At 34.9% G+C, this 19,669-nt stretch overlaps 1 protein-coding gene and 1 long non-coding RNA gene across 7 annotated transcripts in view; one reads left to right on the top strand and one right to left on the bottom strand.

Moving 5' to 3' along the window:
• Positions 1-19,669, bottom strand: part of DMXL2 (Dmx like 2) — a 51,563-nt gene that overhangs the window by 21,259 nt on the left and 10,635 nt on the right. For 4 of the 5 annotated variants that reach the window (XM_052671915.1, XM_052671917.1, XM_052671916.1 and 1 more), the window contains exons 6-22: positions 19,181-19,247; positions 17,199-17,377; positions 16,265-16,448; positions 15,119-15,293; positions 14,012-14,248; positions 12,551-12,828; positions 11,672-12,368; positions 10,374-10,495; positions 9,246-9,335; positions 7,259-7,376; positions 6,458-6,577; positions 5,839-6,066; positions 3,397-5,076; positions 2,976-3,086; positions 2,123-2,292; positions 899-996; positions 580-745 (exon numbers count right to left, since the gene is read on the bottom strand). In XM_052671915.1, coding sequence (XP_052527875.1) covers positions 580-745; positions 899-996; positions 2,123-2,292; positions 2,976-3,086; positions 3,397-5,076; positions 5,839-6,066; positions 6,458-6,577; positions 7,259-7,376; positions 9,246-9,335; positions 10,374-10,495; positions 11,672-12,368; positions 12,551-12,828; positions 14,012-14,248; positions 15,119-15,293; positions 16,265-16,448; positions 17,199-17,377; positions 19,181-19,247 — 4,720 coding nt within the window. The remainder of the gene's footprint in view (positions 1-579; positions 746-898; positions 997-2,122; positions 2,293-2,975; positions 3,087-3,396; positions 5,077-5,838; positions 6,067-6,457; positions 6,578-7,258; positions 7,377-9,245; positions 9,336-10,373; positions 10,496-11,671; positions 12,369-12,550; positions 12,829-14,011; positions 14,249-15,118; positions 15,294-16,264; positions 16,449-17,198; positions 17,378-19,180; positions 19,248-19,669) is intronic. The other variant, XM_052671919.1, reaches the window with a different exon arrangement.
• Positions 655-19,272, top strand: LOC128075323 (uncharacterized). Of its 2 annotated transcripts, none has more exons than XR_008203742.1 (7): positions 655-764; positions 3,428-3,553; positions 5,878-6,021; positions 7,833-7,986; positions 15,128-15,230; positions 16,303-16,421; positions 19,189-19,272. It is a non-coding gene; the product is annotated as an uncharacterized LOC128075323 (long non-coding RNA). The 2 variants fall into 2 exon arrangements; XR_008203743.1 differs by lacking the exon at positions 655-764 and adding an exon at positions 1,012-1,568.

Raw genomic sequence — 19,669 nt, 5'->3', positions numbered from 1 at the left:
ATTTTCTTCCACTGACTCATCTGCAGAATAATGTTTTTGAGCCTTTACATTCTCAGGTAAAGACACAACTGCATAAAAAAGGCAAGATAAGTAAAAGTTATCTAATTCCCTTCTCTCCTAAGATATACTGCTTAAATTATGACCTTGCTGAGAACTTTCACCTTCCTTTTGGCAGTTCCACACCACAACTCCACTAAAAAAGGATCCTTCAGAAGATCTTTGTTTGTTTGTTTTGATTCTTTGTGTTTTACTTGATGTTCTAACAGTAGGGAATGCAGAGTAGCTAGAAGCTGAACAGAGTGCTACAACAAGCAAAACAAAGCTTCACCGGCAGGGTCATGATTGCTTTCTCAAGAGTCCTTCCACTGAGGACTCATGTATCTGAACATTCATTCTGGTCTTCAGATCAGATTCCAAGTTTTTTTTTCACAGTAGTGTGGAGGTAAATGCCATGTCTACAGGGTTCCATGTGTAGACATACCCTTTCTGCTTCCACACTTTACAAAAAGATCAGCTTTTAAGGATGCAGTTCCATAGTTTAGACTAGAAACTAAAATTTAATTTCTCAAAAATTAATACCTCTATTGCATCTTTCAGTGAACCTGCTAGCAAGAAGAATGCAGCTGATTGTTCAAAGCGCTGTTTTCCCAACAGAGCAAAAGCATTTTTTAAAGCAGCTTTTCGCCATCTGTCTTCACTGAAGTTGTGGCTGAAGAAAGCAGTCATCTTTTCATCATGCTGAGACCTGCATAAAGAAATGCAAGGTACACAAGTTTTTATTACATGGCCTTAGGATACAGTCACTTGAACAGCACCAATTAAACTCTAATCCTGAATGAGTTCTGTTTTGCATTCCTGGTTCAAATATAATTTAATCAAACTTATAGTCAGAACTCACCTAAATAGACCCCACACCACTGCCTTTTTCTTCATAGCAAGGTAAAAAAGTGCAGCATCTAAGGCATCATTGTTCCTCTGGAATGAAGCTTTTGCAACCTGTAGTAAGCAAAACCTACTATTACTAGTGAAAATATAAAGCGTGCTTTCAGCTTAAGAACGTATGTTCTCTGCTGGGAGGATGCTCTGGGTGACTGCATTATTTATAGAAAGCAACAGTAATTTCTTTCTGAATGACTTGCAAGAATTAATTTATTGACAGGGGACAACAGCTCATTACACTGTTAATGTTCCTGTAATTCAGAAAAAGCAGCACTACTGCACATATTAATGCCCTTCCTCAGCAGGATGTTACAGCTGTGCAAATAAAAATATTTTTCTCAAAAGTTACAGTAGCTCATAGTATTGGATGAAGTTCTTCTTGTGACCAATTATTTCCAAATTTGCAAGGTAATACAAATATTTCCTTAGTGACCATTCTGGGTGTTTTTCTGTGTAGGACTCAAGAGATGGAATCGCATCAGATTTGGATGACTAATTTAGTTTTACATCACATGACTTAGAAATTCAGTAAACTACCGGATATTTCTGTTCCACAAACATCTGAAAGGCTACATTATTTGTTGTAATTCAAAGCAAGGAGTAGTAATAAATCAAATCCATCAAACTTGGTAAGAAAGCTGAAATTTTTATTGAAGTAGGAATTTAAATCTCATTGGTACCTACGGGAAACATTATAAAATAATATTGAAGCACATACTGCATGTTATCTACTATTAGAGCTCCCATAAAAACTGCATGAAATGAGATCTGACGCTACTTTGTGTTAGAAATAATTATTTCTTAAATAAATAAGACCCACATCTGAACTCAAAATATAATTCCTTGTTTAATCTATTGATATGTGCTGCCACATATCTAAAAAGAAATGACTCTTCACAAAATAGAGTAATGCCATGTTAAACATACTATAAAATATAGGGGAAAAGATTAAATGCTTCAAAAATGGCTTTTTCCTAGCTCAAACATATCGCATGATACTGCTGATTTATAAGCCAGAACTGCCAACATGATCTGACAGTACTGCTATTTGGAAGCGGGCTATGTAAAAAAAAAAGTAGTTAGCCTTCCAGCTGGTCTGGAGTACAAGAGAGTCTGCACAAGTTACCTTTTTTGTTAAGGCATCTAACAGCATATAGTTATAATTTATAAGCAACTAGAATACCTTCTCAATGCATCTTCGGAGCGTGTTGATATTCCTGACCCACCAACCTATACCCATAGCTCTTAATTCAGACCACTGTGGGTCTCCCTTCTGGATAGCAGGGATCATGTTGATCAGCTCCTCCTCAGCCTCAGAATGAAAAGCCCATGCAAAATGACAGGTAGATAGGCCTAAACAGTAACATAATAAGATTCAGAAGATTAATACTCATTAATAAACAAATGGAATACATCAGAGATGCAAAATGGAACCTCTGCAAAGAGTGTTGGTAGAGAGGGATGTTTGTTGACAGGAAGTAGAGCTGTTCAAGGTGAAGTCAAAACATCTCCCAGTATATGTCCTCTCTTCAATGCTTCTATTCTTTTCCAGCACCCCAATCATATACATACTACAGTTTTATATGGTGTAAAACAGCAGGAAAACATTATCTCAGAGGCAGACTCATTCTGGGCCGGAAAACTTTCTGTACACTGTTGAGGTGGTAACTGCTTTTCTTTCCTGTTGTGTATTTCACTTACTCAGATTGAGCAAAGGAAAAAAAAATCACCTGTGATGAAAATGATAAAATTATCTTGTAGGGGAGATAAAAACCATGCTTCCATAAAGCAGTACTTTCATTCCTCCAACATAAACAAAGCAACATATAATCAATCAGTATGTGATCTGTTTGGAGAAATTGTGCTCAAATGGAATGGCACAGAATCTGGCTTCTATTCTAGAGCTCTGTATTTTCTCTACATGCAGTGCATGCAGGGGAACATGCACTTCGCAAATAAAGGGGCTTCAAAGAATAGCTGTTATCCTGTCAGCTCAGCTGGGTCAAATTAAAGTAATACCTCATTCTAAAACTTACCTTGGTGAAGTAGCTGAACTCGATATAGTGGTGGGAGTGATGTCAGAAGGCAGGTGTGCAAGCGCATAGCCAACAAATATCGTAAGCCACATTCATCCAAGGTATCTCTTCCTGTAAAATATAAAACACTGACTTTTGAATACGGCAGTGACTACACAGGGCATGTATATGATTTAAAGGAATGCATATGACTTACTGTATGCAGTATCTAATGAATATATCTTTCTAAATTTGCTGTATGAGACAAAGTATTGTGCATGAAATATAGAGATTTGTATTTAAGTATTCCTTTCTTTGCCATATCAAATCTGAATAACTGATACTAGATTTCAGCTTTGTAATCCCCAAATACTTCAAAGACTAAAATTCCCTTAGCTGGGAAGACCATGAATGTTAATTCAATAATATGCCAGTTACTAACCTGAGTAATTCTTATCTCTGTTCTCATCTAGTTCGGTGCTTGTTGTGGCCACAGTGTCTGCCAAAGCTACAAGGAACATCTGCTCTAGACGAGTGAGGCCTGGCAGACTTGAGTGCATCAGGTGGCTTGAAAGGACGCTGGCGTGTTCTCGGCCAAAGTAAGTTGGACCATACTGTGAGAGATTAATAACTTTAGATTTACTCTCCCTCTTTTCAGGCTCAAAATCAATGAAGTCATCAGTTGTAACAGGCTGAATCTGAAACAGATCTGAGTACTGGTCCTCTGTTTTTTTTTTAGCGTCTTCTTCAGAGCCCTGGGGTATTTTAGAAGTTTCTTCAGAAACATAAGTTGCATCTTGATCTGCAGCAAGAAGCGCGTAAAGTGGCAGTGGAGGAATAGAGTCTATCTCTGTGTAGTCTCGAGTGCCATCTTTTCCAGCTGTGATGGTATCCTTTGCAGTACTGCCACTTACACTAATGGTGCGAGAAAGATGGCGTTTAGGACCACTGCCTTCTCCAGCTTCTGTGTCTTTTACTATTGCAACTTCTCCTGCAATACATTTAACTAAATGTGATAGAATGGCTTTGGCTCGGCGAACTTTACCCAGATCCATAAGTTCCAATAGCTGAGTTGGATGATACTGAGGGAGAGTAGGTGAAAGTACATGAGCAGCTTCAAAAAGGCCTCCGTCTTGAATTACAGTTGGAGTGCCGAAAACATCATCCACAATACCTGCCCCATCAATTATACTAGTCTTCTTTGATATCAAGCTTGTTTTGAGTGGATCTTGAGTTGCCAAATCTTCAGAAGTAAAAACATCACTTTCACCATCACCAAACTTGACAGTGTGTTTCCACTGTGCGTAAACGTGCATTTCACAGTCCATGCCCACCACCAGTATACCATCTCTCACCCAGGAGAGAGAAACAGGCAGTGAAGGAGTGCCATCTACAGATGATACCAAATCAATTGATCTAAGCAAAACCCACTTTGACTTTATACCTTGTTTTATGCTACCACCTAGCGGTAAAGTAATAACAGCTACACCTTCTTTGCTGCTTGCTTGATCTGTTACAATTCCTGAAAGTCTCCCATACATGAAAATATTGGCACCAACTCCAACTGTCAGTATATGTGAACCATCTTCTTTCGATACCCAATCCAAATGCACCAAATGCTTGATATTGGGCACTAGGTATTTGTCTTTATTCAGACATGTGTCTGATTTACTGTAAACAAACAAATTGCTATCTACACTGACCCTTGAATCAAGCACACTTCCAACTTTAACTAAGTCATCTAGATGAATTGTCTGTTCCAAAACCCATTCCGATCCTCCTGTAGACTCGCACTCAAGTATACAAACATGCATGGAAAATTCTTTTGAAACATAACCATTATGCTGTACAGGCTGTTTGTAAGCTACTGCAAGACGTCCTGTGTAAGAACAACTAACAGCAACTGGCCTTCCTACTATGGTGACAGTACTGCTGTTATCTTCTCCTTCATCATTCATTAAAGGCCATTTTCTCCAATGATATGTTTCCCTTTCTTCATTTTTGCTGTTTAGATCTATCTCTACAGTACACCTCCAGAAACGCACTCTGTTGTCTGAACATGATGTTACTATCAAATAAGGTGCAAGGCAGACTGGGTATATTGAAGAAGAGCTCAAGTGACCTGAAATTAGAACAGACATAATTGCTAATAGTAACAAAAGTCAAACGACTATAAAAGATAGCCACAATGCTGTCACTACTAACAAAGCACTTTTTGATCTGGTTGTATTTTTCTAATTTGGAGTTAGATAAAAACAAATGTTTTAAGATCAGTGACAGAGTTAGGAGCCTGGGCATTACTTGTCATCTGCCAGTTGCAGCACTACTCAAAGATGGTAAAATTTAACTCAACTAATTAAGAAAATGATTGCTAGAATAATGAGGGGAATACAAAGCTTTAATAAGATGAGTTGAAGGACATTAAGATTAGGCTTGTGTAGCATTCAGAAATGAAACCTACGGGGAGCACGATAGTACTTAAAAGTATCTTGAAAAGAAGAAGAGAGAGACAAATAAAGGAGGTAAGTACACAAAGTTTACTAAAAAAAACCCCCAAAATACTCATCAGATCAATGCTGACAGGGGACAAAGTGGATATGAATTGTTCATTAATAAACTAAGTCTAGGAGTTAAATCTCCAAGCACTGGAACAATAAGTTATACAAGTAGCTTTGATTTGGGGGACTTGATACATTTAAAAAAGAGATGATGAGAAACAAGACATTTTGGATTTGAGAGATATGGACATAGAGGTGAGAGAGTCTTTTTAGTTCTACATTTCCTTTATCATTCAATTAAGAGAGTGATAGGGTTAGGGTTACTGTCCTATAAACCAGGTGGTAGACAGTAGATCAATTAGATAGAAAAAAAATGTTAAATTTACCTGCTGAAGGAGTTGCTCTTATTACTTCTACACCAACAGGAAGATCCAGTGGTTGGCTGTACACAAGTCTGGAGCTCAGAATGAGTTTACTAGCAGTCTGAAGATTAGCAATTGATGAAGATCGTGGAATGGGACTCACGCCAGGTGATAAATCTGGAGAAGAATCTACAGTCTTCTGCTCAGGTATGCTAAGCTTGTTCTCTGATAAAGCAGTTTCAGTTGGTTTTGCTATATTGGAAAAAAAAAAGTCATTGAAAACAGTTAAAAAAAAACCTGTTTATATGTTAGAACAAAGCATGAATATGTTACAATCACACGTCTTTCTTAGTTGTGCTTCAGTTATGCAGAAAATAATTCTATATGTTGGCTGCTTTAGTTTTATTGCAAATAATTTTATGCTCATTATAAGACATCCGTAACATTCTGAAATACTGACAATTTAAAATAAAGAATTCAATGATACGTTACTTATTATTTCAACATATTTTTATATTGTCAGTAGTACAGAACACAACCAGTGTTTGCATGGAATCTTACTCCTACTGCTTCTAAAATGACAAGCTTCAAATTCATGACACGTCATGATATTCAAAACATTCACCTATAAGAAAATACTTGCCTAAACAAGCTTGCACAGATTTGAGATGAAGATGCCACATCTGAAGAACAGAACAGCCAGTGCTGTCTTTTTCAATTACTACCAAGTAGAACTTCTCTGAAAAAGGCGGTGGACGATATCCTGTAATTTAAAAACGTTGATGAACTGTCATGAAGTTTACAATGGATAAAAGAACACTGATACAAAAAAAAAAATTCCTCCTTGAAATTGATTATAAAATGCTCAATACTAGTAACAACATTTAAATCAATATTTTGTTTGCTCAGATTTATAGAAGAATTAGTAAAATGGGGAGACTAACTTGCAGCCAGCCTGAATAATTTTGATTAATTAAATGCATTTACCTTCTCAGTCAGTTTGAACTACTCTGCTATATTGTAAAAGTTCTTTTCCCTACAAGCCTGCATTCTACCTTTTTTTCTTTTAAATCTACTACTAAATTCCCAGTTACTTTCTATAGGATTAACTATGAAATAGGTATGTTCATCTTATCACTTGTAACTACATGTTAATTCAGGAAATAGACTTCTGTTCTACTTTGTATGGATTTTAAAAGATACAGCATTTTGAAAAATGGACCTTGTCATACAAGTTAAAACATTTTACTCTAAGCAAATAGAATAAATTTACTTAATACTGTTACCATGTAGGCAATGATTTATATAAGCAGCATCAGTTCACACATTTCACTGAATTCAACAGATTCTCCTTAAATTGAATCTAGGATATGCCTGCTAAATTTTAATACTGTTCAAGAGCATTTTTGGTACCTACTTCGTAGTACTTATTTTTATGCTATACCTTGTGAGGGCTGGAAAAATATCTCTGTTTCCTTCTCTTCCACATCTTCCTTTTGTGGTTTGTATCCCAAAATGAAGTCTTCTTGAAAGACATGAAGCAATTGAGTATTTGAGCCACACTGAAATATTGAGCAGTAGTAATGCTTTCAGAATTAATGTTTAACAACATTTTGTACTAAAATACTTATTTTGTGTAATCTGAGTATTGATAAGGAGGGATCGCTTTATAATGATGAAAATCATTTTCTATTAGAAAAACATTTTCATCTGTACATTGAAACTAGCATGTTCTAGAACCTATTGTTTGTATATTCAAAAAATTTTACTGAGATCTACCATGCTAGACTAATTCTGTAATAATATTTTTGCTGCAACTATTTAAAGATGATTTTTATTTCTTTAGATGATGAATAAATGACCATAGTAAAATATCTTGAGACTTCTACTACTCCTCTTCAGTGGGAAGATGACTGCAATGAATTAAGAAATCTGCTAAAAAAGGGAAGGAACCTCAGATACTCCTCCTCTCATATCTCAATAGCTGTTGTTCCTGACAGTAAGATGTTTCTTTGCAGTACCTCTACCCCTCTACAAGGGAGGCTGCTGGGACTGAAAACATTTCCTGCAGACAAAGAAAATGTGTCTTCCAGACATCAATGGCAAAATTTTCACATTCCTGAATATCTTCTTTTTCCAGAGAACTATGGAATGGCATCTTCCTCCATACAGGTATTCTTAAAATCCTACTAGATGAAATTAGCAAGAGCTAAGTCACTCAATATAAAAGGTGTTTTTCTTAGAGCTTCATCAGATGCCATTACAACGGTGGCTAGGAACAAAGGAGGTAGTGAGAGGTTACACAGCATTTGTGTTATGGGAATGTCTACAGTCACCATTGTGATCAGGATGCTCTCTAAGAAACCTGGATTCAATGTCTTTTCATAGAAGAGGACCTCTCTCTCCAGAGCTTGTTGCTGCCTTTTAAATTCTAAAGTTCTTCCTAGTTCCAGCCTCACCTTTCTCTTGAATAGATGTACTGATGTCTACGTTCATTTTTTAAAAACTAGGAAAGTGACAAATGAAAACTTAATTATCCTATTTACTATTTCTGTAGGTATTGATAAGATCCAAGAATGCTAGTTAAGCTTTATACTGCTCAGGTGACAAGGGAGGTTAGAAGCTAAGCAGCTAAGAGAAATAGAAAACATTAAAGGTAACCAGGATGTCTTGATACTGTCTTTCAACAGAAGTCTTGAGAAAAACTGTTTCTTATACCATAAAGATGGTTCACAGTCCTTTCCTGTATTCCACATATCATTTCATAAAAAAATGACAAAAATATTAGAAAAAATATTTTGTAAACCTGAATTAAAGGTTCCATATGATTAATAGTTAAAAGACATAGAAGAATAGAGAAAGAAATATTGAAGAACAGATAAATGCTTATTTAGATTTGTCAAATATACCTATATCTCTAAGTAAAACATGATAAAAAAATAAAAAAAAGTCACTACCTAAAAAAGCTGCTACCTAAAGAAACCAGCACAGTAACTTCTGTGAGTACCAACTATGTCATATATGATTCCTACATTTTAAAAGACTTAAGCTCTATTTTTTATCTTTCGATGTTGTTATTTGTCCCTATGTTATGCTGAGTTTCTGACAGTGACTGTTATTTTTTTCCTTTAAATCATGATGGGGATAAACCAGTCTTTGGTCAAGTTTATTTTAAACAAGATTCGTGCCTAGAAAATATTGTTACACTCCATGGCAATGGACTTTGAGATCCAAGCAGCTAAAAGTTGTCTCCTGAAAGTGTTCTGAAAGGTCCTGAAAGGTATCTTAACATTCATGGAAATTCATCACTACCATTATCACCATAGAGAAATGTCATTTCTTTTGTGTCTTTTCAATATGTTAGGTTAATTAGTGTACAAAGCTATCAAACACCTTTATGTGATATCCTACGGAATTAATTAATTATTTACTTTGTTAGTTATTGCATCAAGTTCAATAATGCATCCAGGGCGAGCAGTAGATTGTTGGCTCACAATGTTAAACACTTCCCCGATCAGTTTCTGAAACAAAGCAAAATGAGATGAGTTAGTAGATTTTCCCTTCAAACAAAGGAAATTGCAACCATTTACAATAAAATGGTCGTTTTTTTTGTTGTTGTTGCAGTGAATAGTTAATAGGCTTCTTAGGCTTCTTCCTGTTTTCATTTTGGCAGTTATGAATAATGTGCTTATTAGAACATGTGCACTCTGAGTCTGAAACTGTTCACGGGGATAACATACCAATTTATATGGAAAGAAAATGTTGTTTATTTTAAGATTTATCCTTTCATAATAACATAACTCAGTATCTGTACCACAGAGAACTCAAATATACCATTTCACTTTTGTTTAAAGCTTCAGGTTTTGTCACAACACTGAAAATTTATAAGAAATTTAAAAGAAAAAATTCAATCAATTCAGGCTATATATAAACTGAATGTACTCTAGGTCACTGCTGGAACATTCACATTCATTACTCCTCCAACAGGTTGGTCAGACTGATCAGAATACTGACAGCTAATATTTTTACAGGATAGCTTATAAAATAACAGAAAAATGGAAACAGGAAAAATGTGCTTGTTTATTCAGTAACAATTAGAAGGGCAGTTTTTACTTTGCTTGAAGTCATAGGAAAGAAAGATAAAAGAGCAAAAAATATGAGTTATTAATTATTAACAATAACTTGCCCTGATTCCCTCCTATATCAACATTAAGTGTGTGCATGTAAGTCTTGCTCTTCCCTCTTTACCTGCTTAGCTGCTCCTGACTCCCCTCTTCTGAGAAGACAAAGAAAGAAATCCCATTTTTCTTTCCCTCTCTTGCTAAAATTTCCCTGTTAACCATTTTTAGTAGTAATGCATAGAATTGCTGTCTGCTAATGTTTATAGACATTTAAAAAACATATGTAATTACACAAACTAAAAATTAAAGCCTTATATGTGCAACAACACAAAACTTGATGCGCACAAATAAATGAAGACAAACCACTGGAGGGGAAAAAAATGTTACCTTAACTACTTCTATTTTTAACATTTCAAGCCATAACTACATAAAACTTACAGATGATTCTGGGTCAGATAGCTCATCCAGAAGCTTTCTTGCATCTACAACAGCTTGGTAGAGCCTCAGGTTTTTGCCATCAGATGCAACAAAACAAGCGCTAGCAGAGTTGCAGTACGTACCTAGTAGAAAAAAAGAAATTGTAGAGTTAAAGAAAAAAAAGGGCATCAAATAGTCTCAGGTAGTCATTTATATTCCACTTCACAATATCTGAATGTTTTTAACAATAACTGTTATAAAATATTGAAGTGAAACAAACCCAAGAAATTATGTGGATTAAAACACCAATGTTAAGTCTTCAGGGTAAGTTTCTGCTCATTTATTTAACCAAGATTTCTCATAAAAGTTGAAATATTTAAGTGAGATTCACTTTTGTATGTGAATATAATTCATAGTTTGCCTAACAGAATACTGCCATTCCTTAAAATTATTATGTTTTCTTCGCTGTCAAAGAGAACCTCTGAGGAGGTGCTTGGAACTCTACCTTCCCTAGGTTATTGGAGATGATTTAAAGTAGTCTAAGGTAAACTGTTCAGAATAGCAGCTTTGCAGACTGAGACAGCAAAAAACTGTACTATGTGATTAAAGGTTTTTTTTTTTTTTAAATCAAAGAAAAGTTATGCATTTATTAAGCATACTTAGTATTTTTGAGGTTGTTCAGTGCCTTTGATACCCATTTAAGAATTGCCAAAGTCAGTCTAGCCTTACTGTAATAAAGTATCCTAGCGTTATTAGTTTAAACTTGAATAATGTTACATTCACAATTTACATTTTTTAGTACTGTTCACAAAGACAACCACTATTACAACAGCATCTTTATAATTAAAAATAAGTATCTAAGTGACAGATTAACATTTCTAGCAACAATTTTCTTAAATGTAACAGAGAGCATCAAAATTTTATACAAAAACTTCCCCCAGGGCATTGCATCTGATGTTGTACATCCTGACCACTGAAAAAATAGCGTTTGCAGTTTTGTAAAGTAAGTGTAGTTGATTTAAGGTTGCCTAGCATACTGAGCAATGGGATCACCTTGTCCTGTTATGAGAGTGATTATTAAGTCTAACAAAGAAATTGCTGCCTATCAGCTGATCCATAGTAACTACAAACTCTTAGCCCACACAAACTATGCTATTTTGAAGTAGCTTAGCCTCAAATGGAGTAAGAATGCCCATGGCACAATACAAGGAAACTGCTGAGAAGTACAAAATTCCAAATATAACAGTAACTTATTTTTTAAAATAAATTCTAAGGCTACTGGTGTTAATTTTACATGGCATCATGCTAAGAGTACTTACCAAGGCAATAGCTGGGAATAAGTGTGGGAAGCCAGGCTACATTGGAGAAAGCAGAAGTATGAAGAGAGTTAATTCGGGCCAACTCAGACACTCCTCCAGTGTATGACAAAGGTCCTATTGGGTCTACGCGCCACAGAATCAGCTCGCTGTAGATTGCATTTGGGTCATGAAATGTACGAGTTGCTGCATTTTTAAGCTGTTGCCGAGAAGAACCTTTCAGATGTTTACTAGGATCCATTACTCTGCTTATTCTGTCAGAGCCGTGACAACTGTCTGATTCCGGAGTTAATAGAGCATTATGATGAGAAGATGTTAACAGTAATGGTAAAACAGAATGGCAAGCTAGATCATTAAGATGAAAACGGTGCCCACAGTACCTAAATTTATGTGATACAGTTAGCACAGTAGTGAAAGCTGATTTATCAGCAAAAGTAACTGCCCACTGATTTAGAGAGCCATCTATATGCTTGGAAATCATCATTACTATGGGAGAAATTATATTCACGTTTGTACTGCTCTGGGTAAAGCCTGGTCCTCTATTCTCTAGAGTTTTATCTGAAAAGTCCATTGTCTTCTGATGTACAGCATTACTGGTATCTTTTAATAAGACAGGGCAAGCATACATCATAATATTTTTGCTAAGGGAACTAGCATCTCCTGATGGAAATGCAACAGGAATCCTAGAAGAAAATGAAACCTGGAAAAAAAAAAAAAAAAAAAAAAATTAGAATATAACAACACAGTGCAAGTCCAAATACATGTTAGATGTTACAGGAAATGCTTATAAGTAAGTTCATTCTGATAACCAGATTTAAATAGCAGGAACACAATGACTTCATTAGGATCATAAGTAATAAACCAATTTCAAATATACAACACCTGAACTTGGCGAAAGATGCCTGGCGTGTATTCATCTAAATACTTCACGTGCCATAGCAGAAAGGTACCATCGACAGGATGAATGGTAAAAAGCATATCTGGATTTCTGTTCCATTCAGTCAGCAGCAACTCAATTTTCCGATCTAACAAAACTGTTGGAAGAGGCATCCGCAGGCTTCCTCCTAGAGATGTTTTGGGGCTTCCCTCTCGTTCTCCATCTTCATGTTCTGAAGAGCCTGTGCCAGTCCCTGTCTCTGATTCTCTATCTATAGACAAGTCTGCAACAGAAATGTGTTTTATCCATTTCAAATATTTTCCTACCATTGTTTCTATTCCAAACAAGAAAACATTTTAAAATCTGTTGACAGCACTACCTCATAAGGATATTCATGCAAACTGAGGGTAGAAATATCTGTCTGTAGAACTCTCCATTTATTGCTCCTAATTAGTAATAATGAACACAGTCATCAAAATTGAGATACTTAGAATCTTATCCTGACTACGATTATTCTGTTCAATTACATAAAAACAGATATTTAGTATTAATGCTGGTTTAGTATTTTTATTTCTGTTTAAAATGTTATCATGAACTATGTGGTATATGATCATTGATGAAGTAGCATGTGCAGTCAGAATTATGACAAAATAAATTGCACTAACCTAGATTTTAAGAACCCAAGAATTATAAATGACAATATTTCATTATTAGTTTATACCCTCTGTATACTCGTTAGTTAATACCCTCAGTATTAACTCTTGCTTGTTTAGGCAGAAAAGTTTTTAATAGTACATTATTAGTTAGATAATTCATTATTATTAACTGTGAGGAAACAAGGGAAAATAAATTTTTGGAATTTTAAATTAAATGGGGTTTGTAATCTTTAATAAAATTGAAGGAATACATTCCCTGGAAAAGTGACATTCTCTCAGCAATGTGAAGTCTTTCCAGCAGGACATGTTTTCAAAAATTAATTTCACAATATGTCCCTCTGTTCCTATGTGAACAGCTACAATTGGGATCACTGGATGCTGTAAGGTGTAAGATGCAAAGCTTACACTAGATAGAGTGCAGTTTCATTCAAGTGGAACAATGTCCAACCCTCCTTAAAGCTTGCCATCAAATCATTGTTCATTACTGACAATCAGATTGTATGGTAAATCAAGAGCAAGTCTTAGTCTTTATTTCCTAACTATAAAGCATTTCCAAAACAGATAGGAAAAACAAAGCAACCTTTTTTTTTCACTGAATAAATCATTATTGTCTTCCAATAGGGGATATATCATTAAGTTTTTCATGCCACCTGATTATTTGCGGAGGCAAAATTCTAGCTCTATCTATTTATTTTAGGTTAATAACAAAATATAACCTCTGATTCTCGTGCTAAATATTTGCATCAATTACTGCACTAAATAAATGTGTTTCAAAATTATTCTTGTGCTATAGATCTCAAGGCTACTAACCGTGATCTAATTTCATGCGCAAACCTCTCTCTTTTTCTTCTATTTCTTCTTGCTCTTCAACCTCAACATTATCAAAATCTTCTTCTAGTTGTTGCTCAGAAAGTTTTCTTAGATGCTGCATAAATACTTCAATAGATGATGTAAAATTAAATTCCTTATTATTCAACCAGTGAACGACGAAACCTCCATTGCCTTCATCTGTATTAAAAGCTGTTCCAGCCAAAACAGATGGAATATCTGTGGATTGTTGTAAATAAATCAAAAAGCTGTATCTTAAATCTATATAAATGTATATATACTTATATTATAAACAGATTTCTTGATTGAACATTTAATTCATTCTTGGTAGAACATAATTTTGCCTCTAAGTTTAGGAAAAGTAAGATTCAGGTCAAGTTCCTACATATGAATTAAAAACAATAAAAATACAGTTTAACATTAATGAACTAACAAATTGTGATGAGAATAGTAAATGGTATTTACTAGCTCTAATTGCTCAATTGTTTCATAAGTTGCAGTGTTGTCACTTCACCTACGGACTTTAGGTAAAGTAGTATCTTTAATCTTTTTCTTCTACAAAAAACAAAGTGGTTTTATCCATAAAAAAAAATATTGTACAACTTTTCTTCATTCTGTATATTCTGTAGTTAAAATACTTCATTCATATACTGTTGCCTCCCTAAATCCAACAACCAAGCATGAAGCAGGCTTGAAATTTAGATTGTGAAATTTCTTTTACTTCTGATATGCAAAAATAAATTTAATTTGGATTTTAAGAATGCTGAAAGTTTTGGGCAACTGGCTGTAGATGACCCTGCTTAAGCAGAGGCATTGGACAAGATTATCTCCAGAGGTCTCTTTCAACCACAACCATTCTGTCCATCTGATTTTTTTAGGAAAAAATTAATAAGTAATTAAAATATTCAGACCAATTTGTTTACATAATTCTATGCAAAAAAAAAAGTTATGAAATAATATTCTCCCTATGAATGAATACCTTGCATTCAAAGACATATAACAAAGAACACGGACCTCAGATCCCTCTGTTTATTTTTTCCATTTTGTTCAAATCTGTTATTAACAATTTGATAAATGGTTGCATTTTACCTGTGTTAGGGTTGATGCTTGCTGCTATGTGGAAGTGACCGAGTGCATTTGCGTGATGTGAAATGTGACGCTGAACTTCATGAGTACCCTGCTGATCTGGCAACACATCTGTGTGGGTAACAAGAACGGAAGACCTCCTTTGTCCTTTTCTCATATTTTTCAAGTGGTGAATTGTCTGGTACAGTTAGAAAAAACAATTTAAGAAACAATAAAAAAATTAAGATATAAATATTTATGTAAAACGTAAAGCTTTAAAATTTCCTTCTCCCTAAGAAGTGAAGACTAATTTCAAAAAGATTACTTGAAGTTCATTTCAAAGGAGATTAATCAAGCTCATGTGTATCAGTTCTGACTGAAGACGGAGTTCTTTTAGCAGTCTCCAGAAAGGTCCTTACATTATCTGCTTCAAAGACAAAAAAAAATCCAACTATTTTGTGTAACAATAATGAAAAAGATTATTACAGTCTAAAAGCAGAAACAGTTATAAAGCAATTTTATAATGAATTACGTTTATGCAACTAAAAATTAGTGAGAGTACATGGAGACTGCAGCTTATTCAATAGCCTGAAACATAGTTGGTTCCACCCTCTCTGGGTATTGTCAGTCATGATATGTAAGAAGTAAGAACTTCACCTGATTGTTATATTCTACAAATGAGTGGTGTTTTTGTTTGGTTTTGTTTTCACAATGACAGGTTTTCTTTTCCTGTAAACATAATATACTGCATGTGACTGCTACTGAAACTTAGAGCCTCACATTTTTATAATTCTGGAAATGCAATTATCTACTCAGATGCCTAAAGTAAAGTGTATTTACTGCTTCTATGTTTTTTTTTTATCTACAGACTTTCAGACGCAGTCAAAATGAAACCATCTTACTATTCCATATTAGTCATGCTCTCTCCTCAACACTTGCAGTTAGCTATGGAAAAAGTAGACTGGAATTTAAGAACATGTAGTTCAGGTGCAGAAAGAACCTTATTTCTTCAGTGATTAATAACATACATCTATAAATAATGCAGACTATTCTGCTACACTTGCAAGAATTAAATAATACACAGTTTTAGAGTTCTGCATAGTTTAAATTTTCTAATAAATGTTTACAAGTTTTAACAATTCTGAAATACAAAATTGACAAGTATTGTACCTCTAGTGCATGCTGTATTCTGTCTTTGTGCTTTCCAGATTGAGAAATGGTGCTGCTAATGCTGGAAGTGCTAGTTTCACATATCTGCTCACCCAGAAGAGTATCTTCTGGTAACAGTGTCTCTGCCCACAGTCGACAGATGCCATCAAGACATGATGTGAGTAACACATTGCAGACTAAACCCCTAAAGAGAAGCATATCAAAAATATTACTCAACATAGATAAATTGTGATTAAAGACACAACAAAAATCAGAAGAAACACAAATACTTAGCAGTCATTGCTACTTCCTCCAAATTCCTACCTCTCCCTCTAAACTAAAGGTTTATATATTACAAAGGTTTGTATGTTATAAAACTAAAGGTTTTATAACAGTAGGGATTTTCAACATGCTGACAGATAAACTCATAAATTATTAGCAAAAGTGCATGTGAACATGGGGTGGTTATTATTTGATAAATGCAACAGTTTTTATAAAACTGCAGTTATGGAACTGTCGAAGTTATTTTTTTGCTGGATAATGTGAAGAATACATACATTTTTACTAAATCCTGAAAAGTGAATCAAACAATGAATTAAACAGCAGCATATACAACAAGGTTCAGAAAAAATCTTACGCAGTGCTAACTGTTTAAAGAAAAAGTTTTATTTCCAGTGTCACAATGTCTGGCAGAACTTGAGAAGCTCAGACCATATTTTAGAATGAATTCCTCCTATTAACATGACTATAATTGTTGTAATAAGGAACGGATGTCTTCGTATATGCTGGATATGTTCAATTTCTTCAAAGCATAAGCAGTGAAATTGAACCATGTTCTCATGGCCAAACTTTAAGCAGTGTGTTAAAAAACAAAACAATACAAAAAACCGTAACAGTTTGGTCAAATATATGCTTGCTGGTTTGTTGCTTGTCTTAAAAATTAAATCTTTCAAACCTGGGCATGTACTTGCTAATATTACGCCATGAAAATCCTGTCACTGCTCGAGGATGAGCTAAATAGGCAAATGAGAAGTTGACAACCCCTGAGCATTTCTTCTTCTCTTCATTCTCTTGGGGCAGAAGAGATGACTTCCAACCAGTTATAGGATACCAAACCTTTAAGAGGCAATCATCCTAGGTAAAGCAGCAAAATAACATGGGATTAGCTAGCTACAAGTGAAAAAAGTCAGAAAAAGAAAATACTAAAATGGTATACAAGACTGCTGTTCAGTACCTTTCACGAATACTCAATCTATGCCCCGGAACTATTTGCAGTTTTGCAGTCAGCCCATTCCTGGGACCAGAAATTTCACTGATAGTAATCCTGAAATGAGTTGCAGGACTGAATAAATATTCTGCTAGGAACACACCACTCCCAGAAGTAATTTTTCTTGCAGTCCGTTTGTCCCCCTACATTCCTCTTGGTTCTCTTTGCATTTTCTGCATATTATATATGTGTGCTTCAATCCCACATCCATTCCTCTGCAAAAATGAAAGCCAGAAACAGGCTGCCACTCCTAGCTCAATATTAAACTTATTACCAGTCAATTTCTCCCTTAGGAAAATTTGTGCTTGAAGTCCCTGGGGGTTCCCATGCACAGGAAGCCTGATTTTTGTGGGAAGCACTGTATCTGCTGCCAATAGGCCCATGAATGACGAGTGGCTGCATAGTACAACCCTTCCCTCCACCAGCAGAACATGTGCTACCTTTCCTATTTGAATGGCTGGGTACTACTGATCTGGTTAAGTGAAACAGAAGTGAATTGCTGACACAGCAATACTCCAAATGCTGTTAAGTGGGACTGGAGTGTGACTGCACTGATGTGAACTAAGGCAACATTACTAGGATGACCACAATACACTGTATATATTTGTGCAATACATCCTTGGATTTCAGCGCTGGAAAAGGAGTGTAGATGCACAATAAACAAATAAATTACAAATCTCTGGGAGCTCTTATTTATTTCCTGTCAAACATGTAAAAGGCAGTATCTGACCAGACTCTGCAAGAAGAAAGGTTGAGAGACAGCACTGTTAAAAATTATGATGAAACTGTGAAGGAACTAAGATGGATCTGTCCTACAAACAGGAAATAACTACTGGAACCATCTGCCTCACACGCTTAGCCAAATTCTTAACTGTATGAAACTAAATTCATGGAAAACAGAAGCATGGAACAAAGCAAAAGTTTTGGTATTTTTCTAACTACAGTGACTTTAAATGTAGTATTTTTGAGGTGTCATTATTAGATTTTTAGTCATAAAGTAATGACAGCTTGCGATTCCTTGTCCTCTTTAATAAGTCTAAGAAGATAAAGGTTTCTAAAATTCCTATATCATTTGACCAACGTTAGCACAAGCAATAAATGCCCAACTATGCAGACTCTCAGAACTCAAATGAGAGGGCAACATTAAAGAGAATTATTAGTTGAAAACTTAGTTTGAATAGCAATTTGACAAAAAATATGACAAATGGAATTAGAAGTTAAGAACTGATAGCAAACCCAGACTTCACTGCAAACAGAAAATCTTTCTGTTTGTACACTGATATGCACGTTACACTTGCTTAAATGCATATGTTTTTCACGATCTAAAATTTATCTTAATTATTTCAAATAGAGGATGAAAAAATTGTTTACGCATATCTGAAAGTTCATCTAAGTATACTTTATCTAAAATATAACTGAGTCTGTATTACTGTCACTGTATTTTCAGGACAATTCTGAAGTATTCAGTAACAGTAAACAGCTAAATCAAATTTCTTGTTGAAATTCATGGAATTACGTGAAAATAGAGCATTATACAGAAGATGATTACTTAGCTCAGACTACAGTAGAATACATGGCTGTAGGACCATTCTATATTACTTATTTTCTTCTGTCGAAAAAAGGAACACAACTGAAGAGCTTATCCTGTTTGTTGTTTTTGTTATCCTTACCTTCCCAGCTGTTGCAAAGTATTCACCATCAGGAGACCAGGCCATCAAATGTACTGATACTGCAGTCCTAAAGAACACAAGAGTAAAGTTTTAAAATGGAAGTAAAGTCTATTTATTGTACAGTATTACTCCAAGTATATTTAGTTAATTCAATGTTAATGTCATTATTTAATTAAACTATATTTGTATTTTATAGTTGTTGTTTTAAGCATACTTTAGATAAGGCAGAAGTGTAAGAAGTGTTTGCTACAAGAAAAACATAGTATTTAGTATTTTCATATAGTTTTCTTTAGAGAAAAACAGCACATTAAAAAATCAGTAGTTTTAAATATGGTAAGCCTAGGCTAGATCTAATGAGATCATGGAAGTGAAGTTTGTTCCACTTGCTTTTCTACTCCCAGAGGCCAAGACAAATGATAGGAAGGCATCAAACAGCTCTCATCTTGATCAGCATTGTATGTCTGCTTGCTGCTGCTCCTCTGTCACATC

The sequence above is a fragment of the Tympanuchus pallidicinctus genome, unplaced genomic scaffold (assembly GCF_026119805.1).
Source record: "Tympanuchus pallidicinctus isolate F22 unplaced genomic scaffold, pur_lepc_1.0 scaffold12, whole genome shotgun sequence".
NCBI classification, from domain to species: domain Eukaryota; kingdom Metazoa; phylum Chordata; class Aves; order Galliformes; family Phasianidae; genus Tympanuchus; species Tympanuchus pallidicinctus.
This window is presented reverse-complemented; position numbering and strand designations above follow the sequence as displayed.